At 39.4% G+C, this 20,603-nt stretch overlaps 2 protein-coding genes across 7 annotated transcripts in view; both read left to right on the forward strand.

The window, feature by feature from the left end:
• Positions 1–1,527: 1,527 nt before the first annotated feature.
• aktip (akt interacting protein) lies at positions 1,528–9,970 on the forward strand. Of its 2 annotated transcripts, none has more exons than XM_059358256.1 (10): positions 1,528–1,764; positions 3,563–3,687; positions 5,130–5,335; positions 5,592–5,656; positions 5,835–5,935; positions 6,258–6,346; positions 6,635–6,733; positions 7,964–8,071; positions 8,217–8,277; positions 8,480–9,970. In XM_059358256.1, the coding sequence occupies exons 2-10, from the start codon at positions 3,640–3,642 to the stop codon at positions 8,585–8,587; spliced, it is 885 nt and encodes a 294-aa protein (XP_059214239.1). In that variant the 5' UTR covers positions 1,528–1,764; positions 3,563–3,639; the 3' UTR covers positions 8,588–9,970. The 2 variants fall into 2 exon arrangements, with proteins under 2 accessions (XP_059214239.1, XP_059214232.1); XM_059358249.1 differs by having other exon boundaries at positions 1,529–1,764; positions 5,127–5,335.
• Positions 9,971–11,532: 1,562 nt separating this feature from the next.
• The window catches only part of chd9 (chromodomain helicase DNA binding protein 9), a 74,138-nt gene continuing 65,067 nt past the window's right edge, over positions 11,533–20,603 (forward strand). For 3 of the 5 annotated variants that reach the window (XM_059350363.1, XM_059350381.1, XM_059350397.1), the window contains exons 1-2: positions 12,215–12,433; positions 14,733–16,407. In XM_059350363.1, the coding sequence (XP_059206346.1) occupies positions 14,836–16,407 (1,572 nt within the window). In that variant the 5' untranslated portion in view covers positions 12,215–12,433; positions 14,733–14,835. Of the gene's footprint in view, positions 11,599–12,211; positions 12,434–14,732; positions 16,408–20,603 lie in introns of those variants that run through there. The other 2 variants (XM_059350372.1, XM_059350388.1) reach the window with 2 other exon arrangements.

A 20,603-nucleotide genomic window follows, 5' to 3' on the forward strand; every position in this document is an offset into this window, starting at 1 on the left:
GAAGGAAAAAATGCTAGAATAATGTTATTTTTACAATGATATTAACATTAAAGTCTGCTACAAAATCTGTTTTGATTTTTTCAAAATGATTAAAATAACAACAACCTTCCTACAAGCCTTTTCATTAAAAAAATATTATATTTCATACTTTATAGGTTAAATACGTTGATTGATGGGTCTACTAACAATATTTATATAACTTTTTATGAAGCCCATAAAATTATAAAAAAGTTGAAATATTTAAACATTTAAATTTACTATGTGTTTATCAATTACTCATCGCTATGATACCTTGAATACCTTGAATTTTTGAATAAACATTTGTCTCTGCATAAATGGGGGCCTGCATTTAACAACAGCAAAATTATATCAAAATACATGTTTACTATCTCTTAAACTCATTAAGTACTAAGTCTCACTCTATGCTCACTGTATGCTCACTATTTCCTAAACACATGCAATGTCTACCTTATTTTTTATTCAGAATTATTTTAAATAGTAAGACTATAAATGCATGTGTAGGGAAATCAGTAAGCAAACTGGATAATATACTGGGCAGTTCTGTGAGAATTCGTAAACTGGTGTTTTGTTTTGTTTTACAATGACATTAACTTTAAAGTCTGCTAAAAAGTAATCGATTATTTTCATAATTGATCAAAACTAAAAATCCCTTCTATAAGCACACATTTACTCCAATTCATCAATACTTTTCTACACTGTGGAGGCATGCAAGAAAGTATGGAAGCCCATTTCCGCCAGGTAAAAAGAAAAAAAAAGATAAAACTTAGCCTTGATAATAAAAATATTCTCAAAGTAACTCGAAATAATGAGATAAAAAGGTCATATTTATGAGATAAAAAGTCGAAATAATGTGATAAAAAGTCATAATTATGAGATGAAAAGTCAAAATTATGAGACAAGGCCATAATTATGAGATAAAAAGTCGAAATTATGAGATGAAAAGTCATAAATCATCATTTCATAATTTTGATTTATCTCATAATTTCGACTTTTTGTCTCATAATTGCGTCTTTGATCTCATAATTTTGACATTTTATCTCATAAAAATGACTTTGTCTCTTAATTTCGACTTTTATCTCATAAAAATGACTTTTTATCTCATAATAATGACTTTTTATTTCATAATTATGACTTCTTATCTCATAATTTCGACTTTTTGTCCCATAATTTCAACTTTTTATCTCATAATTATGACTTTTTATCTCATAATTATGACTTATTGTCTCATAATTTTGACTTTTTATCTCATTATTTCGACTTACTGTGAGGATATATTTATTATCAAGGCTAAGTTTTATCTTTTTTTTCTTTTTACCTGTTGGAAATGGGCTTCCATAAGAAAGAGTGTCGGTTTCCTGTAAAATAAAAATAAACATTGTTGTGCTTTCTTTCTTCTTTCGCGGTAGTACACAGAGCAACTGTGCTTACCGTTTGATTGACAGAAAACCATCAGCTACTTTCTCACAGCACGCTTTCCCTTTCACGTGACGGAAACACTAGCAAATCACATGCGAGTTCGTTTGTCCCGTAGACCAATCAGAATCCCTGCTCATACAAAAAAAACGCCCCTCGTTAAGTTAGATTGAACTCCGGTTTCTGTCAAAGTATTTAGCTAGCCAGTGTTAGCTTGTTAGCCGGGATGTCACCCAAAGCAATAGCTAGCACCTGAACATTGTATGCGAAAATTGAACCCGGACGCACGTTAACATCTCCATTGAAAGGACTTTTCCAGCTCTCTGAAAAGTACGGTTGGTTCCATGACTAAGCTGTCTTACTTGCAAGGGCTAAAATTAAAGGACTAGCGTTTGTCAAGTTGTTGGCAACGGCAAAGGTAGCATCGCAAGCTAATGCTACATATAACCTTATAGCTAGTTAAGTGAGTTAAGGAAAGCAGTCGGGACAACGTCATTGGTTGGACATTAACATTAACTAGTCTACATAGTATTTAGTTAAATGTCCAGCTGTCAGCTATCTAGTTAGATAGGCTAGTGTTAGTTTTAACTGCCTAACGTAGGACCATAACTAACGTTTGCTAACGTAGCATTAGCACTGTTATTGCGAATGACACGATATCTCGATATCATTTCTGAATTGCCACGATATTAATAACATAATTGATTGAAATTTAAACACGGGTCTCTGGTGTTGCCATCCCACGACAGCCAATGTTGGGTAGACAACAGACTTTTTAAACGTCGACAACAATACTACTGCTAGCAGAGCGTTGCTTCACGAAACAACCAAGTTAGCATGAAGCCAAGCAGTCCCAAACAATCCCTTATTTTAGATGTTTACGTAGCAGTAGCTGTCAATGTTTCTCATTTTTCACTTTTTGTTTTGGACATTTTAATGTTAACTCGGCAACTTTATTTCAAATCAAGTTGCAACAATATAGTATAAAGTACTTGATTGTGTGCAGTGGTGGGATGTAACTAAGTACATTTACTCAAGTACTGTACTTAAGTACAATTTTGAGATATTTGTACTTTACTTGAGTATTTCCATTTTATGTTACTTTATACTTCTACTCCACTACATTTTGAGGCAAATATTGTACTTTTTACTCCACTATATTTAGCTGCCAGTTTTAGTTACTTTTCAGTTCAAGATTTAACATAAAAACACGATTAATATGAAATGTTTGCTAACATGTTAACATGTTTTAAATTGAACATCATAAGAGTATATTAAGTTGTTAAAATGAGCCCTACCTTGAGAAAATTAAAGTGGTCTGTACATAAATGCATCAAAAATAATAACCCAACAATATATTTTTAGAATATATGAAACAATCTGAGTGGGTCTATTCTGCATAATGAGTACTTTTACTTTTGATACTTTAAGTACATTTTGATGCTGATACTTTTGTACTTTTACTTCAGTAAGTTTTGAATGCAGGACTTTTACTTGTAGTGGAGTAATTTCACAGTGTGGTATTAGTACTTTTACTTAAGTAAGAGATCTGAATACTTTTTCCACCACTGATTGTGTGTATATTTACAAGTTGTTGTTGATCGTAACACTATAAAGTCTTGGGCTATTTTGTACATTTTTGAATCCTTTTCATCCTGCCTGTATACACCACTTACTTGTTTAAATGCCATGTTGGTATAATTTTTTCAGCACAACCTCACCTATATGACCTGATAATTATTTCATCCTGACTTACTGGATCAACATTTTGAACCCTAAAGAAACAAAGAAAAACGAACATAAAATGTGATTTTGATAAGTTTAATTTTTTTTTAAATGTTGCAAATGTGAACAAAGGTTGCAAATATAACATATAAGAGGGTTACATCCAGTTCTATGTTTTTTATACAAAATATATATAACCTTGTCCCTAGTTTTACTTGGTATATCATCGTCAAACTGAAGCTGGCCTAGTTTACAGCCAGAACTTTAGAGGTAAATTTACAGTAGGGCTCAACGCTGCTTTGTTTTTATGTCTGTATGTGATGAAGAAGTAAAGCTTTGGCGCTTTTGGTGACTCCAGAGGGTTAACTGCAACAACACTTGTTTCATGTTTTTTCCATCACAGCAGCGGATGGCCCGGACAGTACGTGTCGTAGGACCCACATAAAAAGAGGGACTCCAATCTGAACCTCTGAATGAGTAATGAACCTAAACCCCTTCTGGAGCATGTCTGCCAATACGAGTCGTAAGGTAAAGTTAAACACTTAAAATATACACGTATAATATGGCCATTTGACAGGCTACACATTCAAGTTATTTTATTTTTAAAGAACAGGCATTTTGGTAGTTTGCATTATACTATCACTTTAAATAAAAGCAAAGTTATTCTATATTGATAAATATGCATTGTTTTTAAAGGCCAACTTATCTGTCTTTTTTTCCGGGTTACCCAATGGAAACGCCCACTCAGGCATTGCAAATGGTAGTAACTTAGGTCACCACAGTAAGCTCTTAACACTGGCACTAGCTGAGTCAGAGTTAGATGTTCTAAGGTTGGAACTCACTGCACAGAGTATACTGCTGTGGAAGCCACGTTAGTTTGGATCCATATTTGTTATATTGAAATTCTTGTAACTTTCTCTCTATCAATACATCTGAATAATGTCAGTGAAATCAACACTCTACCCAATGGAGATGATGTGTCTACCCATCACTCACAACATATTTGAAAAAAGTTACAAGGTTTAATACCTCGTTCTGTTAACAGTGTTTTGTTTTTAGCACCTCCAGCCTTTTTATTTGTTAGAGGGCTTCATTCTTTCACCTGTCCACTTCTATTTATTTTCCTAGGAATCTTGGTAAACTGGAATTTCCAATACTTAAGTTGAGGGTTTTGTGTCCTACTCATTTTGGAAAATAAATTCACTTTTGGCTTTGGATTGTTTCTTCAAATCAATCAAATATGACTTAAAAATGTAAATTTTGAATAGAATTGGCTCTCAGTCAGTGCAGAATGCCAGTAAGCACTTCTTATTCGTAGTTTAGTACAGTAAGTACAAGACTGTATTTCCACAAACAAAGGGGAGGGGAGGTACATTTTAGCATGCTGGTGCAACACGGGTGAGTTAGGGAGCAGGCACAGAACAGTGAACCTTAAGCATGGGTGTGAGTTCATTTTTTTTCTGCTTAGTCATAGGACCATTTTAAACATGTAGTCAAATCACATTTCAATGAACATAGAAGCTAAATCTATTGCATTGGCACACTATTCACTGCAAGCATTCCTGGCATACTTGTAGTGGGTCATCATCAGCGTTCATTCTGGCTTCCTGCTGCATTCCTGGCATGCTGTATGATCGATGTGTACAGTGACACTGTAAAGTAACTCTTGTCATTCTGGACAGCATCCGTAAGATACAATGATCACTGTACTTGAAAGTGCTTTTCCTGTCTAGTCACTGCTTCCTGATGAGCTTCAAACCAGATGGCCAGTGTAACCTGAGTGGTTGGCCACAGCACATGGTTACTACCTTGGGCCATTGGTCTACTTCTGAGTGTGCTTAATGGCTCATAAACAGTGGCCTTCTCTAATCTAGCTCTTAAGACTTCTGTTTGCGTTTCCACATAACTAGTTTTTTTTTTTATTAACTGCTGATGAGTTTTGTGTTATATCTTGCATACAAAAACAGCAGAGATCTGATGAGGAACAGAGCGCGCATGGGGAGCAGAGAGCCAGCCCAGCCCGACTTCCCTTCGGCAAAAAGCAACTTCCACCCATTCCTAAGAATACAGCCCCCATTACCAAGCCCACGTCAACGGGCACCCCAGTCCAGTCTGCCAATGGCACACACGCCTCCTACGGCCCCTTTTACTTGGAGTACTCTCTGCTGGCTGAGTTGTAAGTATTGGACCAATGTACAAATTAAAAGTTCAGTGGGTTTGTTTTTGTTCCCTTGGCACGTGTCACATTGTGTTTTTATTTCAATTTCCTTCTTAAAATATGTTGGTAGCACTTGCTTTTTAAAAACATCGGCACAGTCTAAATAAAATTATTTTCAAAGTTTCCCTTTAGTTTGCTAAAAAAAAAAAAAATGTTCCATACATGTTTTTTCACCCATTTGTATTGATCTGGCGTCTTGTCATGTGACCTGCAGCACACTGGTGATTAAGCAGAAACTCCCTGGAATTTATGTCCAGCCATCCTACAAATCAGCACTAAGTAAGGACCTTTTTTTTAAGTTCATGTCTAATTCATATATATGCAAATGTCAATTTCATGAATTCAATGAACTTTTACCTTCTACTTGAGATGTAAGGTGAAAATACAACTAAACTGTGAATTGACTAGTTGGTAGTAAGTAAAGATTCTAACATGCCATATGTGTCTTGCTGTTTAGTGTGGTTTGGGGTCATATTCATCAGACATGGCTTGTACCAGGATGGAGTCTTCAAATTCACTGTGTATATTCCAGATAACTATCCAGATGGAGAGTGTCCGGTAAGTATAGGGTACTTGCGTTGTATTTTTCTAGAAGCAAAATGTTTTTGTGCATCTAGTCACACAGTATTTATGCTCATGATGACGTTTTTTTCCAGGTTTGGTTTTTAAAAAAACCTTTTGAATCATCTCTGGACATATGTTCAGTCATATTTAAATTGTAAAACTACATGTTGTATTTTTTAAAAATAAGTTGATTCATTGACTATTAAGGATAAAATACATGTTGGCATCTAATCAGCCATGACAAGTGAGTTCACAAATCATGTTGAAAATGACAAATAGTTGATTCAAACCCTCTCTTCCTTATGCTTTGTTTCAGAAATTAGTATTTGACATCCCAGTCTTCCACCCTCTCGTTGACCCTGTGTCTGGAGAGCTTGATGTCAGAAGAGCTTTCACCAAATGGAGGTGTGCTTTCAGATTTTATTCAGTCGCTCTTCTACTTTTTAAAAATTTCATTTTAAGCGAAAACTAAATTACTGGTTTTGTCTACTAAACTCCAACCCCCACACACCACCTCAAACTCCCCTCCCCCCCGAGCCAGTTTAGCTTTGTCAGTGCTTTTCTTTGACAGTTTATTCGGCTGGATGTTGCCTTCAAAGATATCCTTTGGACCAAAGGGGACCTTCGTTTGATTTTTGTCACATTCCTGGCAAAAGGGTTTAATGATGTTGTCAACTCCTTATGTTTTTGTAGACGGAATCACAACCACATCTGGCAAGTCTTGATGTATGCACGTACAGTTTTCTACAAGATCAACACCACAGAACCACTCAACCCAGAGGCTGCTGTGCTGTAAGTGTCTGAGCCTTTTTTCAATTGTTTTATTTTTCAAGTAAGATATGTGCTATGTGATGTTGCGGAAGAATAAGATTTATTTATCTTTTGGCTCAGTTTCAACAAGTGAGCCAGCATGCACAATACCAGGAATGTTCTTAAGTATACCTGTGCTCTTCCTGCTGACATGCCAGTATGTCTGCTTTAAAATACAGTTTATTAGGTCCACCAAACTGAAACTGATGCAGTCTAATACAACAGTCCTTCAACAAATCGTACCTTCGTGAAAGCTCTAATCATCATTTTTAGCTGAAACCTTTTCAGAGAGGTGTTGATTAATCTGCGCAGTCATTTTGGAGGAGGCTGCAGGTTGTTCAGCTGTTGAGCCGTATTCGTTATACAGTGTTGTTTATGTTATTTAGCTTCCTCTTATTGATTTGAGTAGAATGGACAAAATAATGAAAACACCTGTCCGTATAACACAATCCAATTCAGCAGCAGCGTCACAATTTGTCATTGCTGTTTAAAGTATAATAAACCAGAAATATGATGAATATTGTGTACAATCATGTGCACATGGAGTTCTAAATGCATGAAATACATGTAAAATATATCATTTAAAATTGGGACCTGAAACTCTTCACTGTCTTCTTGTGTTCTCTTAATTTTTTCTTGGGACGGCCGAAAAAAAAATGAGCGAAAAAGAACAATAATTGGAGTTTTTTAAACGTCTACTTTTCCGGCATAATTTCACCTAGAGTTTCCATTCAAACTTTAAACAGTAGACACAAGTCTTGTGTATCGGTGTATTAATCCCTGTTTGATCTTTGCTCTGATCAAAGCCTTTGATCCTTAGATGTGATTACAGTTACAGCTACACACACGCACACTTATGCGCGTAAGCGCACACACTCAGCGCATAGGTTGCTGTATAAAGAAATATTTGAAAAGGAATGTTTGTTGTAGGTGTGCTCCTTGTATATTATATAGGACTATAACATTACTAGTATTAATTGTTTGAAATCTCTGAAGAAATTCATCATAGTGTACACGTACCGGCAGTAGCCCCCGTGGCCCTTTCAGAATTTCCCCAGAGGAAATTTTCTAGTTTCTTTTGTTAAACCATATTCTAGAGCCATATGCATGTTTTTTTAATGTCCTCTTCTAAAAGGTTCAGATGTGCCTTATGCTTTTCTACACACGCGAGACATGGTATATAACTAAATCTTAACTGTTTTTTGCCTCTAGGTATGAAAAGGATGTGCAGTTGTTCAAAAGCAAAGTGGTGGATAGTGTGAAACTATGCAACAGTCATCTTTTTGACCAGCCCAAGATCGATGATCCCTACGCAATAAGGTTAGTAAAGTGTTCTAATTTTGTAACGTTCCACAACCCTCACCACTACAAGAAAACACACCCTGTAATCCTTTGTGCTCACAATGAAATTCTGAAGAAGAAAAAGTTACCTTGCTCACATTGTCACACTTATCCTTTTATATAGTTTTTCTCCATGGAACCCAGCTGTTCATGAGGAAGCGAAAGAGCGGATGTTCACATACAAAGTAGGTTTGTTTTTTTTTGTTTATTTTAATAATCTCAATGGGTTTTTTCTATTGGTGCATAGGAGCAGGATTGTGTAGTCTACTGGTATCTTTCCAGAATTAAAACCCAAAGGGGTTGGTTAATCCCAGTGTGAGCTATACGCATTTTGATTGGTTGAGCTGTTAATGTTATGAAGCTGCTAATTTGCCTTTGTTGCTCTAGAGACGACCTGAGGATCACCACAAGGGAACGCAGGTGTCTGGGCTGTCTTGGGTGAAGCCTGGATCGACGCAGCCCTTTAGTAAAGATGACAGTCCACCCCAGAGCTGAGCCTGCACTGTCACAGAAGCAGCAGCCACTAGAGGGAGGCACATGCATGCCACACCACTGGCTGGCCTCAGCTATTAATGAACTGGATCTTTGAAACAGTTGGGAGAACTTTATGTTAAATCTCTGTTATTGCTCAGCTTTAAAAGCTTTGTAGGCATCTCCTCAAACAGCTTTAGAATAAGAAAACAAAGTTTGTATTATATGTAAATCGACGATGACAAATGGATGTCTCAGCAACATCGTTTAGGCTGCGATGCAATCAAAGAGCTTTCTCATTTAGATTTTCAGATCCATGCACATGTTGGGCTAGGTGATACAACATACTGTCCCAAAAGGAGCTGAAAAGGATGAGCAAGGCATTCATACAGTAAGTATAGTGGACTATATGATCTCTACCACTTGTTGAAATTGGCTCAGGACTGTTTATTTGTCAGACTTGGAATGTTGTCAGTCACAGCTGTGTGAATGAAATCTCCTTATCCCCCCCATTATCCGATCAGATTGAAATGATATGTTTTGTATTTGTTTCTTATTGGACAATGATTTCTTTTAAATCCCACTGTGTAAACTATTGTCTTACATAGTTCCTAATATATATATATATAAAGCAGAGCAGACGGTATGGTTTTAAATGAGATGCTAAATAAGGAAGCTCATGTATTTTATTTTGTCTGATTTTAAATGATTATTGATGTTTTATGTACCTTTTGTTGGTTATTAAAGGTTTGATGTGTAAATAATGGATGCTGTGCTAAGCTTTGACTTTTAGAGACCATCGATGCTTGGATTTTCAAAGTTAGGTTTTGGGGTTTTCTTTGCTTACTTTGCAAATGTTACAAGTCAAAGGAGTTACTGCAGGATTTCCACATAAGTCTAAAGGAAAGTCAGAGCTGTATTTTGTTAAGGTTTAGTTATAAACTAGTTTATAAGCAGCACAAAATGCAGGTTTTTCCAGCTACAACAATACACCTTTTCTGTTTTGGCAGACAAATGTTGCGTTTCATGTTTTCATCTGTTCAGGGTTCTGGCTTGTTAGTAATATTGCCCAGCTACTTTAAATATGCAAATAATGTCAAACAAAGTGTGGGGAAAGTATGGAATTTTCCAAATGTGTGGGAACTCCAGAAGGAAAGGACTCGATCAGAGCTGCAGATATGGTGCTGAAACCTGTTATATCTATTTATAACTGTTATGATAGGGAAGGATGTAACAAAATCTCAGTGTTCTTCACACACTGACATTTGGGCTGTTGGCATCTTCAAACATGAGTTTTAATGCGTTCCATATGGACCCATTTCTGCTCCAGTTTGTGAAAAACATTGCTGCATAATGACATGAGGTTTAAATACTTTTTCTGAAATCAATAAAATGATCAAAAACTAAGTCGTAATTGGGTTTTTGTTTTGTTTGTTACTGCACTTTACAGTGAATCACCATAAATGGGTTTACTTGTTTAAAATGCCTGATAATGTAAAAACGTGATAAAAACAGAATGCTGCAATGCTGCAAATCCTTTGCAACCTGCATTCAATTAGTTATACAAAAAATGATGTGTAATGCTAAAACTGGGAATCTAGTTTTATTTTTGGTGACTATATTCATATTCTGAATTTGAGGATTCCTGTTTTTATTTATGTTTTAGACAACATCTTAACTTTTTTAGCATCGGGGTTGTGTTTAACGGTATGCTATGGAGGATTTCCCGATGGACTCCTAGACAAGTAATTCCTCTCAATCATTGCTTATGACTGTATCTGTAAAGACCCTGCCCTCTGCCAGTATTTTCCCTTTTTTGTCATGTGTTTGTCTGGGATGTTTCTAGATGTCACCTTTTGGGCATAAAGCAACAAAAAATAGCAGACATGTCACTGAAAAAAATGTAAATATAGGGAGGCAAAAGGCTTCTAAACACAATCTGGGATTTGCTTTCACTTTTTAAAAAAACTAGGGATGAGGGGCCAGATTTAAAGGTTACCTTTACAAACCGTAATTGACAAGTGCATCATACGCCTTTTAAACAAAAACAAAAAAACGTTCAAGTTATTACATCTCAAATTTTTTATGTTTGAAAATTGAAATGAATAAAATATTTTTTTCTGCTTTGTCACCAAGTGTTTTCAAGGTAGATGCTGCTCATTGACAAGTGACTCATACCTGCTCATTGCAGGGGATGGGGACAAGGGGGGAAAGCGTAATGATTATTTTCAATCATAGTTTCATAATCATTATTATATGGTTTACATGGGAGGGAAGTTTCACTCTGTTCGACCACAGCTACTAAACAGTTGTTTAGTAGCTGTGGTCGCCACTGACTTAAAATCATACTCATCTTTTGTCCACAATGAACTACATGGTCTGGCATAAATTCTTAAACGATTATATTCTGTTGGTCCTTTTTATTTTTGGAAGTATTTTTCCATAATACACCTGTGTTACAAATGTCACCTATTGCGTTAAATCTTTATGAACACTCTTTATCGAGGACGAAGGAGTCTAAATTGAAACAACTGAATTTAGGGCAGTATGTTGCCCAATCAGCCACCAGAGGTCGATATGCCCCCACAGTGGAGAGCAGCTCTTCCACCCCTGTCATGTTTGCGTTGAGAGACGCCGGTGCATGTGCAAACGTAAAACCTCACCGGATTGGCTCTGGCTTGTACGCGGCCATCTTATGCACTCTGTCAACATAGTGACTTTACACCTGAAACCATAAATCATCAGTCGCTTTCTGGGGCTGGTTGGGGCGGCAGCGCACCAAAAGCACTGGGGCTGAGAAAACCGGTTTTTATTTTCACACGCAAAGGGGGAATTGTGGCAAATTGTCGGTGGTCCAATCAGAGAGGAGGTCACTAATATGCAAATGTGGTGTTATCACAGTCACGTCAGCAGCAGCGGTAGAGCCGCTGCGCCGTGGTCGCCAGCAGGAGTACAACTAACAACACAGTCACAACTTCGCCGATAACACTCTCAATATATTGCCGCCTGGAGTTCCACTTTGGGGTTCGTTTGAGGTAAGAAATAATACTTCTTCAAATTATTTTTGAAAGATATTTCAGACCCGAAGGGTTTTGTTTCATTCAGGCAAGGAGCTGTCAAATAGCTGACAGTCAGTCAGCGAGGCTCGCCTCAGCTGCCTGATGACACACCGCCTTGCTGAGTGTGTATCTTCCCGGTCGATATAAGACCGTTGACTTGCCAAACTTGTCCTCGTTAGTTTTCCGCAAGTTTGCGTATTGAATAGCAAATGTCATCGTACTTTTTCGCAGTTTGTCTGGTGAATTAAAATGCGCGTGGCTCCCAAGTAATCCTCCGTGGGTTTTGGTCATGGTGGTCCTGAACTGACAGCGACCAGCCGAGCTTAGTCAGCATCGCACTTATCTGGACCCGATAACTTGTAGCAGTACCAATGTGTCGGCAGTGTATATATATATATATATATATATATATATATATATATATATATATATGTAGTGGGAAGTGTGTCGAGGGTAAGAAGCAAGTTCTATTATCATGGACACCATCACTGTCGACCTCTCCATCCATCTCCGGCCTCCTCCCCCTCCTTCTCTTGCTCACTGTGGAAGCGTCACGACACCTTTTGAATCCTGTGGTTTTCCAAAGTGGAGGCTTGGCTGGGAGCACGTGTGACCAACTCAACAGCTCGCGGCTACCAATTTAAATCTAAAATCAAATATCCCACGTGCATTTATTTTGCTTCCACTTGAAGAGCAGTTTTGCCTAAAGAGGCGCAACACATTGCCGCCTCGCCGGCTTATCAAACACCTCGCTCGCAGCAGCTGAAGCCATTGCTGGCCTGGAGATGAAGAGGATGATGAGTCTTCAGAGGTGAGCCTGCTGTCTGTTGAATGAAAGCAAAACCTCTTATCAAACTTATCCAAACTTTAAAACACGACGAACGTGTCGAGTGTTACATTGTTCCATTGATTTTATTTTTATTTTTGAAAAGAGTCTTGAGTAGCGTCTGAATGAAACGCACAAAACTTAAAGTGGTTGCTCTCCCATCCAACATGGCTAACTCGACGCATTTCAATTTTCAGGTAATATACGCGCCACTTTGATGTTTTAGTTAGAACTTGTTTGTTTGATGCTATTTGACTCGGTTGCTCAGAAATGGTCATTTGTAGTCCCACGATTCAATCGCGGCCTCAGGGCAGTTATGTACACATTTCTTGTTGATATTTGGCACGTGCTAGGAGGGTGCATACAGCGTCATGATTATGAAGGAAACAGCTGGGGACTGGTCTGCTTCTCAGGGCCAGATTGGGGGGGCGGGGGGAGGTTAAAGGGTTAGCAGTAGCTTGGCTAGCAAGCTCAGAAATATGCTGCAGTGATTCATGGCACACAGGAAAGATGATAAAAACGTATCATTTTCCAAAAAAAGCCATTACACTTTTCCCCAATGGTACATACAGCTTTACGTCCAGTTATGTTTTAAATGCAGTTGAAATTGACTGCTTACTTCAGCTTTCAAATTTCAACTTGGGTTTGATGTACCTACCAAGAGTACTTTGACTGTCACCAGACAGAGAATCTTGGTTGCAAATCATTGCAGATGACACAATTGAGTTGACTTTTCATCACCTTTTTGTGTTCATTAAATTTAAGGGCACAAGCCGTCTTAATAGCTTACTGTTTTGTATTTGGCACAAACTCGTTGTGACGTCCTAGATGATTACTGTATCCCTGCGTCTTAAATGAGGTATCATTATTATCAGAAATCAAAGTTAAGTTTGATATATATTTACATAAGTTTAAAAAAATAACAAGCAGCAATGTCACATTCACATGGTTTCACAATAAACAGGATGGTAAGCAAATCACTGCAGAGAACCTGAAGTTAGACGAACAATACAAATGGACAGAAATGGCTTCAAGCCAGTTTGAATAGATTTATACTGGGACCTGTTGACAGTGTGATGAGTGATGTAGTTGGTGCTTACCCTGTGGCATAACAGTAGGCCATAGAAGGAACTTTATGCAGTGATATTGCATGAGCATTTCCCTGCCACTGTGTGTTCAGGTTATGATTTAACTTTGGTTTAGGCTTCATGTTAAAAAGTTCCCAATTAAAATCACATTTTAGTGTTACATGTCAGGCATCTTGCTTATGTCTGTTGAATATTAGAATCCTGACAATATTAGTTTTTTAAAATTGGCCTGCAGACTTTACAAATACATGTTAATATGTATCTTTATTTATTTTTTATTATGTACTTACAACTTACTTTCAAAGTAAGCCATTTTTTATTTGGCCTATGATCACAAATCACATGCAGGAGTTGAGGCTATGATAGTTATGGAGTAAAAAGAACGACGAAAACCCAGTATATTAAAGGAAATGATGTACAGACAACATAGCTTTCCTGTATTTTTTAAAATACTGTCCACCCCAACTGTTATTTAAAATGTTAGCCAATAAAACAATAAGAATCTCAAGTTGGACTAAGATACTGGAGAATTGACTGTGCTTGTTTGTGCTTTTGTGTGCAAGGCTGTGTGCATAGCAAGTCAGCATATAATGACTGACCTCGGTAAGCTTCTGTCATCTTCCGCTGGTCTGTGGTTGCAGAATACACACACATGCTCACAAGCTCAAAGAACCTCATCTGCCTCTCTCCCTAGCTGTTGAAATTCTATCAGCTGTCTGCACCTCCCACACATTCTGCAGTAGCAGGGCAGGCCGCTTCATTCGTTGTGGGGGTGGGGGGTGGGGAGTTGAGGTGCGTTTGTGTGTGAAAGGGTAGGGGGTAACAGGAAGAGGCACCTGCTGGTGGCTGGCGGTTGGTTTTCACCAGCTGCTTTGCTACACACATGAAAGGCCGTGCTGATGGATAATTAACGGCACCAAATTTCCCTCAGACCCTTCTGACCTAGCCATTACTTACCTTTTTAAAAGCTTTTTGTGACACCGTATGGGCATTCATGCAATTCTACTAGCTTACAAGTAGTATCAGCTGTCATGTCACTGTAGGCTGAAAATGATTCATTTGTGTGTGTAGTAGGATTTCTTTTATTATTTTAATGAATATCTTGTAGTGATTTTCTCGGCCATCCATGCTTAGTAAAAAACCCGCAGTATTCCTTGTTGTATTTTAATTTTTTTCCTTCCTCTGTTTTTGGAAAGGGACACAATATAATGGATATGCTGTAGCTCACAGTGAGGCTCATTGGGACCAGTTTGGATCCAGTGAAGTTCCAAAGGTTCCATTTACCCTCTGGGTTCTGCCATGGACTTCTTTAACGACCCCAACCTCTTTGTTGGAGGTTTGGAAGGGCTGGACGATGATGGCTTCCCCTCAGCACCATCGCTTGTGGATGAGCTGAACCTCACTGGTGACTTTGAGCCCCTCCAAGTGGAGCCATTAGACCCAGGGAAGCACCAAGACATAATGCCACCGGTTACTACCCAACAAGCCATGCCTACTTACAGTCAGCAGATGGGTCATTACATTGGCATGAAGGCACAGAATCCTATGGGGCAGGCATTTCCTGGTCCTGGGGCCACAGGTGGTGGAGGTGGTGGCATGATTGCAGGCCAACATGGCCAGTACCATAATACTGCCTTGAGCCAAGTACCTCAATCCAATGGGCTGTTCTGTAACAGTAGCAGTCCAATGTGGGGCAACCAAGACCAGAATGGGAATATGTACCACCCCTTATCTCAGCAGCAACAACAGCTTTGTCATCAGCAGCAGCAACTGCACAACCAGCAACTTCATGTCAGACAACAACAAACACAGCAGCAACAACACCGCCCGTGTCATCAACAACAAGAGCAGCAGCAGAGAATGCAGCAGCAGCAGCTGCAACAACAACAGCAAAGTCATCAGCAACAGCTGTTAAACCAGCGCCAGCACCAACAAATGAACACACAGACAATGTCACTGCAGCAGCAGCAGCAGCAGCATCACAATTTCTCCTTTCACCAGGGAGGTCAAACTCAGAGCCAACAGCAAGTTCACCATACTCAGCAGCAGGTTCAGCCTCAACTAAGTGTAGAAGGACCAAGATTCCATTCAAGGGCTATGCCAAGAAAGTCTTATTTGGATAGTCAAAATGCTTCTCAGAGTGGGACTTGCCTGCCACCACAGCAGCAACAGCCTCAGCAGAGTAGCTACCAGCTAACCAGGGGAGGCCAAGCCTTCCCTGGATCAGGACCAGAAGACCCTATCCTGCCCTTCCCCATGCATTCGTCATCTATGGTTCACTCCCTGCCCACATGCTCAGTCAATTCTGCTGCTGCCTACCAAGCTGCTCAGTACCCTGCCTACCCTGGTGAGCCAGAAATACCCACTCTCAGTCAGCAGTCTTTGTCCACAGCCTCAGTGTCTATGCCCACCACCAACACCAAGGCACCCCCCACTACAGTGCCTGAGCTCTCGGGGACAGTATGCCAGTTTCCATCCACAGCAGTTATGAGGACATCAGTAAGCCAGGCAGAGGAATGTCCCTTCCGGGCCCTACGATGCTCTGGAGAAACCCAGTCATCAGAGATGTTTGGTGAATCTATGAACTGCTACTCTAGCATGGCTGGCCAGCTGCCCTCTGAGCAGCCTCTGAGCTGCGGGGCCAACAACACTAATGGATACCAAGTATTGGGAGACAGTCTCCTGCCATCAGATGCTCAGGATGGAGATTTGGAGGGACTGGAGCCTCCTGACCTCCTGCCTGACCTACTGCCCCATCTGGAAGCTGCTCTCAGCCAACAGGATGAATCAAACTGTTCCTGGGTCGACTCCAGCCAGGAGAAGGGACATGAGCACAGGAAACCACCACCTGTTGAATACAAAGTAGAAAAGGTAATACAATGTTACAAACTTGAGTTTTTGTTTAATTGTTTGGTTCTTAAAACTATAAAGCATTCATCTGCTTATAGGCACATAAATGGCAGTATATTTTAGCTACACTCTAGCAGAGCAACCCAATGAATATAATATGATTTTTGTCCTAGTCTAATTTATATCCATAAAGCCTATGCACTCAACCCTTTACCCTAGTTTCTTCTCAGAATAGAGTAATGAGGGGAATTGAAGGAGGGTGAAGAGTGATAAGTTGAAATCAATTAAAAGCTATATTTGCACATATATTGCTTTACTAATGGAGGACATTTCGTTGCTGACATTAAGAGAATTTATGTATCCCTCCAAGTATAGCATGGCACAGAAACTAGCCAGTCATGTAATGTTTAACTAACTATCCCAGATAGAGCATGTGCCTGTGTAGCAGGAAACCTGCAATCAGTGTTGTAGAGGGGGTAGGTGGAGAGGTCGTACCTTGGGCCATCTGAAAGCCTTCTGAAAATGATATTGGTCTGTCCAGCCTGGCCTGTCTATCTGCCCAGTGTGCCGACAGCAGGTCAGGTCTGATTAGGCTAAGAGTGGCAGGAGTGTCTTCAGGACTTAGCTGTAAGCATACTTAGGGCTATATCAAGATGTGGGTCAGGGCAAGCCAGAGGCACTTGCACACGGCCTAGCTGGAGTGTGGGGGAGGTTGCACACTGTTGTGGTTGCTGCCACAGTTTCTGTGTGTCTGTGTGTGTGTGTGCGTGTGTGTGTGTGTGTGAGAGTGCATGTGCACATGTGAGAGAGCAGTGGGAAGAAAAGGGCCTGGTGGAGGAGAGTGGTTAGCACTTGAGGGAGGGGGAGGGGGTTTGGAAGATGGAGAGAGCAGTAGCTCATGGAAAAAGGAGAGCTTAGGAAAGAAAGGAAGGGAAAGAGACAGAAAGGAAGAGCAGGAGAGGGAGAAGAGAAGCAGAGGGGGTGGTTGGGAGAATGCATTAGCTGGCTGTAACAGGCTTCAGGCGGTTCCTGGACTTCAGTTGGCTAGTAACTTAGCAGCATCCACATAGCCTCCAGGCCCACGAGTGACACAAGACCAGCAGCAAAAGCAATAGACGTGTCATCATGGTTTGCACACTTCAAAAAAAAAAAGTGAGAATTTCACCACATACATATATTTCTTTGTGATCAAATTCATTTCATTTCAGCATATTATAAAAACAACATATTTACCAACAATAAGAAATATTGTGGTCCTGGAAAATTCACACCTTTTTTTTATGAGAGCAATTTTGTTTTCCATGGCACACAACTGACAGAGCTGAGTCTTTTTCTATTGTCACTGACACCACAGAAGTGTTTGGCAATATCTTACCAACCACACCTTTTCCGTATATGCACTTACCCTAGTGTAGTAAACACATGAAAAATTACCATTTCACTGTAACGGTTTGAATAATTTAAATCTCTCTCAAATGCTTCTGAAACCAAACCTATACCCTTGAGCCAAAACATGACCGGTGTGTTGAGTACTGCTTCGGCTGTCCCCCAACAGGCAGCAGGTGACAACAAAACGGGTGGCCTGTGTGGATGAGCACTCATTGGGCAGACCATTTGCCCGTCTGCAAAGGTCCTTGATTGAAATGGGGCCATAAACCACAGCCATACGAATGAGCCTCTCCCTGTCTGTGTCAACATCCAGCCCTGTGTTGATGCTTACAGGCTGACTGTGCTATTCATGTGCACTGATGTGTGAAGAGCCTGCTGATCGTGTGTTTGCTGAACAGGCAAGGCATCAGGGGCTAGCTGCCCACTCTTCACTCCCCCGCAGTGAATGGGGCTAATTAGGGTTTCCAATGGTCAGCTGCAGCTATGTTGAGCACACGGTAGGCCTGTAACAGTTTGCGTATTCGGGCCGAACTGTCATTGTAGAGGGGGTCATGGTTTTGTGCATGCAGAATACACAGTATGCAGATTGATGTGTATAATGTAAAGTTCACAAGTGCTATTTCTGCCCAGAAACCTTTAACTGTATGCCATTAACAAAATGTGCTGAGGTTAGCACAACCAGCAGATTGGCATGAGAGGAAGTCACGCCATGGCAAGGGCAAATGAAAGCTAATTGGAACCTTGACTCTTAAATCAGACTATGAAACAAACTGTGACTTCTGTGTACTGTAACATCCCGAGCCCCACGGGTTCAAAATTGACTAGTCCCAGGTTGCTAAATTCAAAGGTTATGTTGAGTAAAAATAATGCCTTAGGCCCTGTTGTAATGGATCTGAATTAAAATGAACTGATGGACTCTAGTCTGTCCCATGAATCATTTCAGCAACATTTATGGACTGCATGGGACTTTCTCTGAGGAGGTAGTTCAACAGGCATCAAACACTCTAGAGAGACCCTTCTGACTCCCCCTGTGAGTCAGCAGTCAGAATTTTTGCTGTGTGTAGTCAGGAAACTCTAGACTGACGTCTGTGCGATCTCTGTGTATTGTGGGATCTAGTATGTATAGTTCAAAAAGAACCATTGTGGTTACTATTTAGTTGAGTCAAAAACATTTTTTTCTCTCTGGTCATTTCTAGTGGTGACGTGGGGCAAAGCCCCACCTGCTGGCACAGGAAAGTTTGGTTTCACTGGTGCTGAGTAATTATAATTAAAGTAATTCAAGATCAGTGTTTAGTATTACAAATCCTAAATTGCTGCTGTTTTTTAAAAAAACCCATTATTATACAAAAGTCTGTGGCCGGATCATAAAGTTATAAAACAGTGTTTTTTAATGTGCATGCTTGGGAGGCCTCCTTGTGGAGAAAGCCCCATGATTGCCATGTGCCCAATAGTGTGGGGAAAGAACTATACAGAAGTTAGTATTTCTTTTAAGATTGTGTGAGATTATCTTCTACAACAAACATTTGAAAGTCTGCCTTTTGAAGAGAAACGTGAGATTAAACAGCTTGATTTATATCTTGTAGAGCTGTTGAAAATGCTCAATTGTTAGATGCATTGCAATTCTGCTGTTTTGAAAGATTATGAATCACTACATGAAGTCAATGAGATTTGGATCATTTTTGTTGACAATGTTTATGTTTCAGTTGTGGTTATTATGAGAGAGTTGTCAATGAGAGAGTTGTGTCTTTCTTATTGTTTTCTTGATTACAATCCTAATCTGTCTTGATTTAGATTTAATAGAGCTATTTATGGGTACAAATTAAACCAAGCCCCAACGGCAAAGAGGAAACGGATTCTGTAGATTTGTGGGGCATCAGCACATTCAAAACTCCCCTTCCAGGCATACTATAACTGAAAAAGGATGTTAGTCACACTGGTATTAGCCCTGCCTTTTGCCACCTAAAAAGCCATCATGTCAATTAAAATCCGACGTGGTCCACTGCAGTTCTTGTAAGTACAAGAAACAACAGAACATGTTCTAATGAAGTGAAATAAGCAGGTTACTCTAAAATCTTTCTTATATGCAGCTGGTCTACAGTTTAATTGTTTTAACAACCTCATGATATTTATTTGAAATATGAGATTGGCCTTTTTTTTTAAATGTGTTTGTACTTTGATGCTGCAGATAAATTAATAAAAAAAAACAAAAAACAGACTAGACCTGGAAAATCAACAGTGTTCAGATTTTATATTATCCCATTTAGCCTTTCTTTATCGACATCCGGGTGTTCCCTAAGTGATGTCGGCAACTGATCGGATTGGCCCGATATGATAAAAAAAAAACGATCGTTCGAAAAATCCGATCAAAGGTTAAAATCACCGATCCGATCGCATTATACATGTGCTTTACAAGTGTTTGTTACGGTTTGATATACATTCCGGATCCAAAGGTGGCATGCATGCATGTCTGCGATATGGAACTTTTTCGAAGTGAGTGGGTCCGATGTCACACATGCTTGCGGCAATTTATGCAAGCGTTTAGTGTGAGAGTTAGCAATAATAATATGTTACACTGTACTGTGTAACAATGTGCAATAATGCCACCAATGTTCAGACTGGCATTTTGAGTTTGTTTAGCCTGTTAAATAGGCTACATTTTTGTTTGAATTTTATTTTATATGATATATGCAACAATACAGCCATTTAAAATGGATAGTATCAATAAATTAGTGAACTTTCAACATTAAGCTCTTGCCTGTTCTTGACAGCCATATCGAGGCCATTTTGGCATATTGTTTTCCACAGTGCCACTGCTGCTATGAAGGAAT

This window comes from Centropristis striata, chromosome 2 (assembly GCF_030273125.1).
Source record: "Centropristis striata isolate RG_2023a ecotype Rhode Island chromosome 2, C.striata_1.0, whole genome shotgun sequence".
Taxonomy (NCBI): Eukaryota; Metazoa; Chordata; class Actinopteri; order Perciformes; family Serranidae; genus Centropristis; species Centropristis striata.

Coding starts and splice junctions, on each gene's coding strand:
- aktip (XM_059358249.1), top strand. CDS start 3,640: ATGAACCTAAACCCCTTCTGGAGCATGTCTGCCAATACGAGTCGTAAG. Junction 3,688..5,126: donor CTGCCAATACGAGTCGTAAG/GTAAAGTTAAAC, acceptor ATACAAAAACAG/CAGAGATCTGATGAGGAACA. Junction 5,657..5,834: donor ATCCTACAAATCAGCACTAA/GTAAGGACCTTT, acceptor CTTGCTGTTTAG/TGTGGTTTGGGGTCATATTC.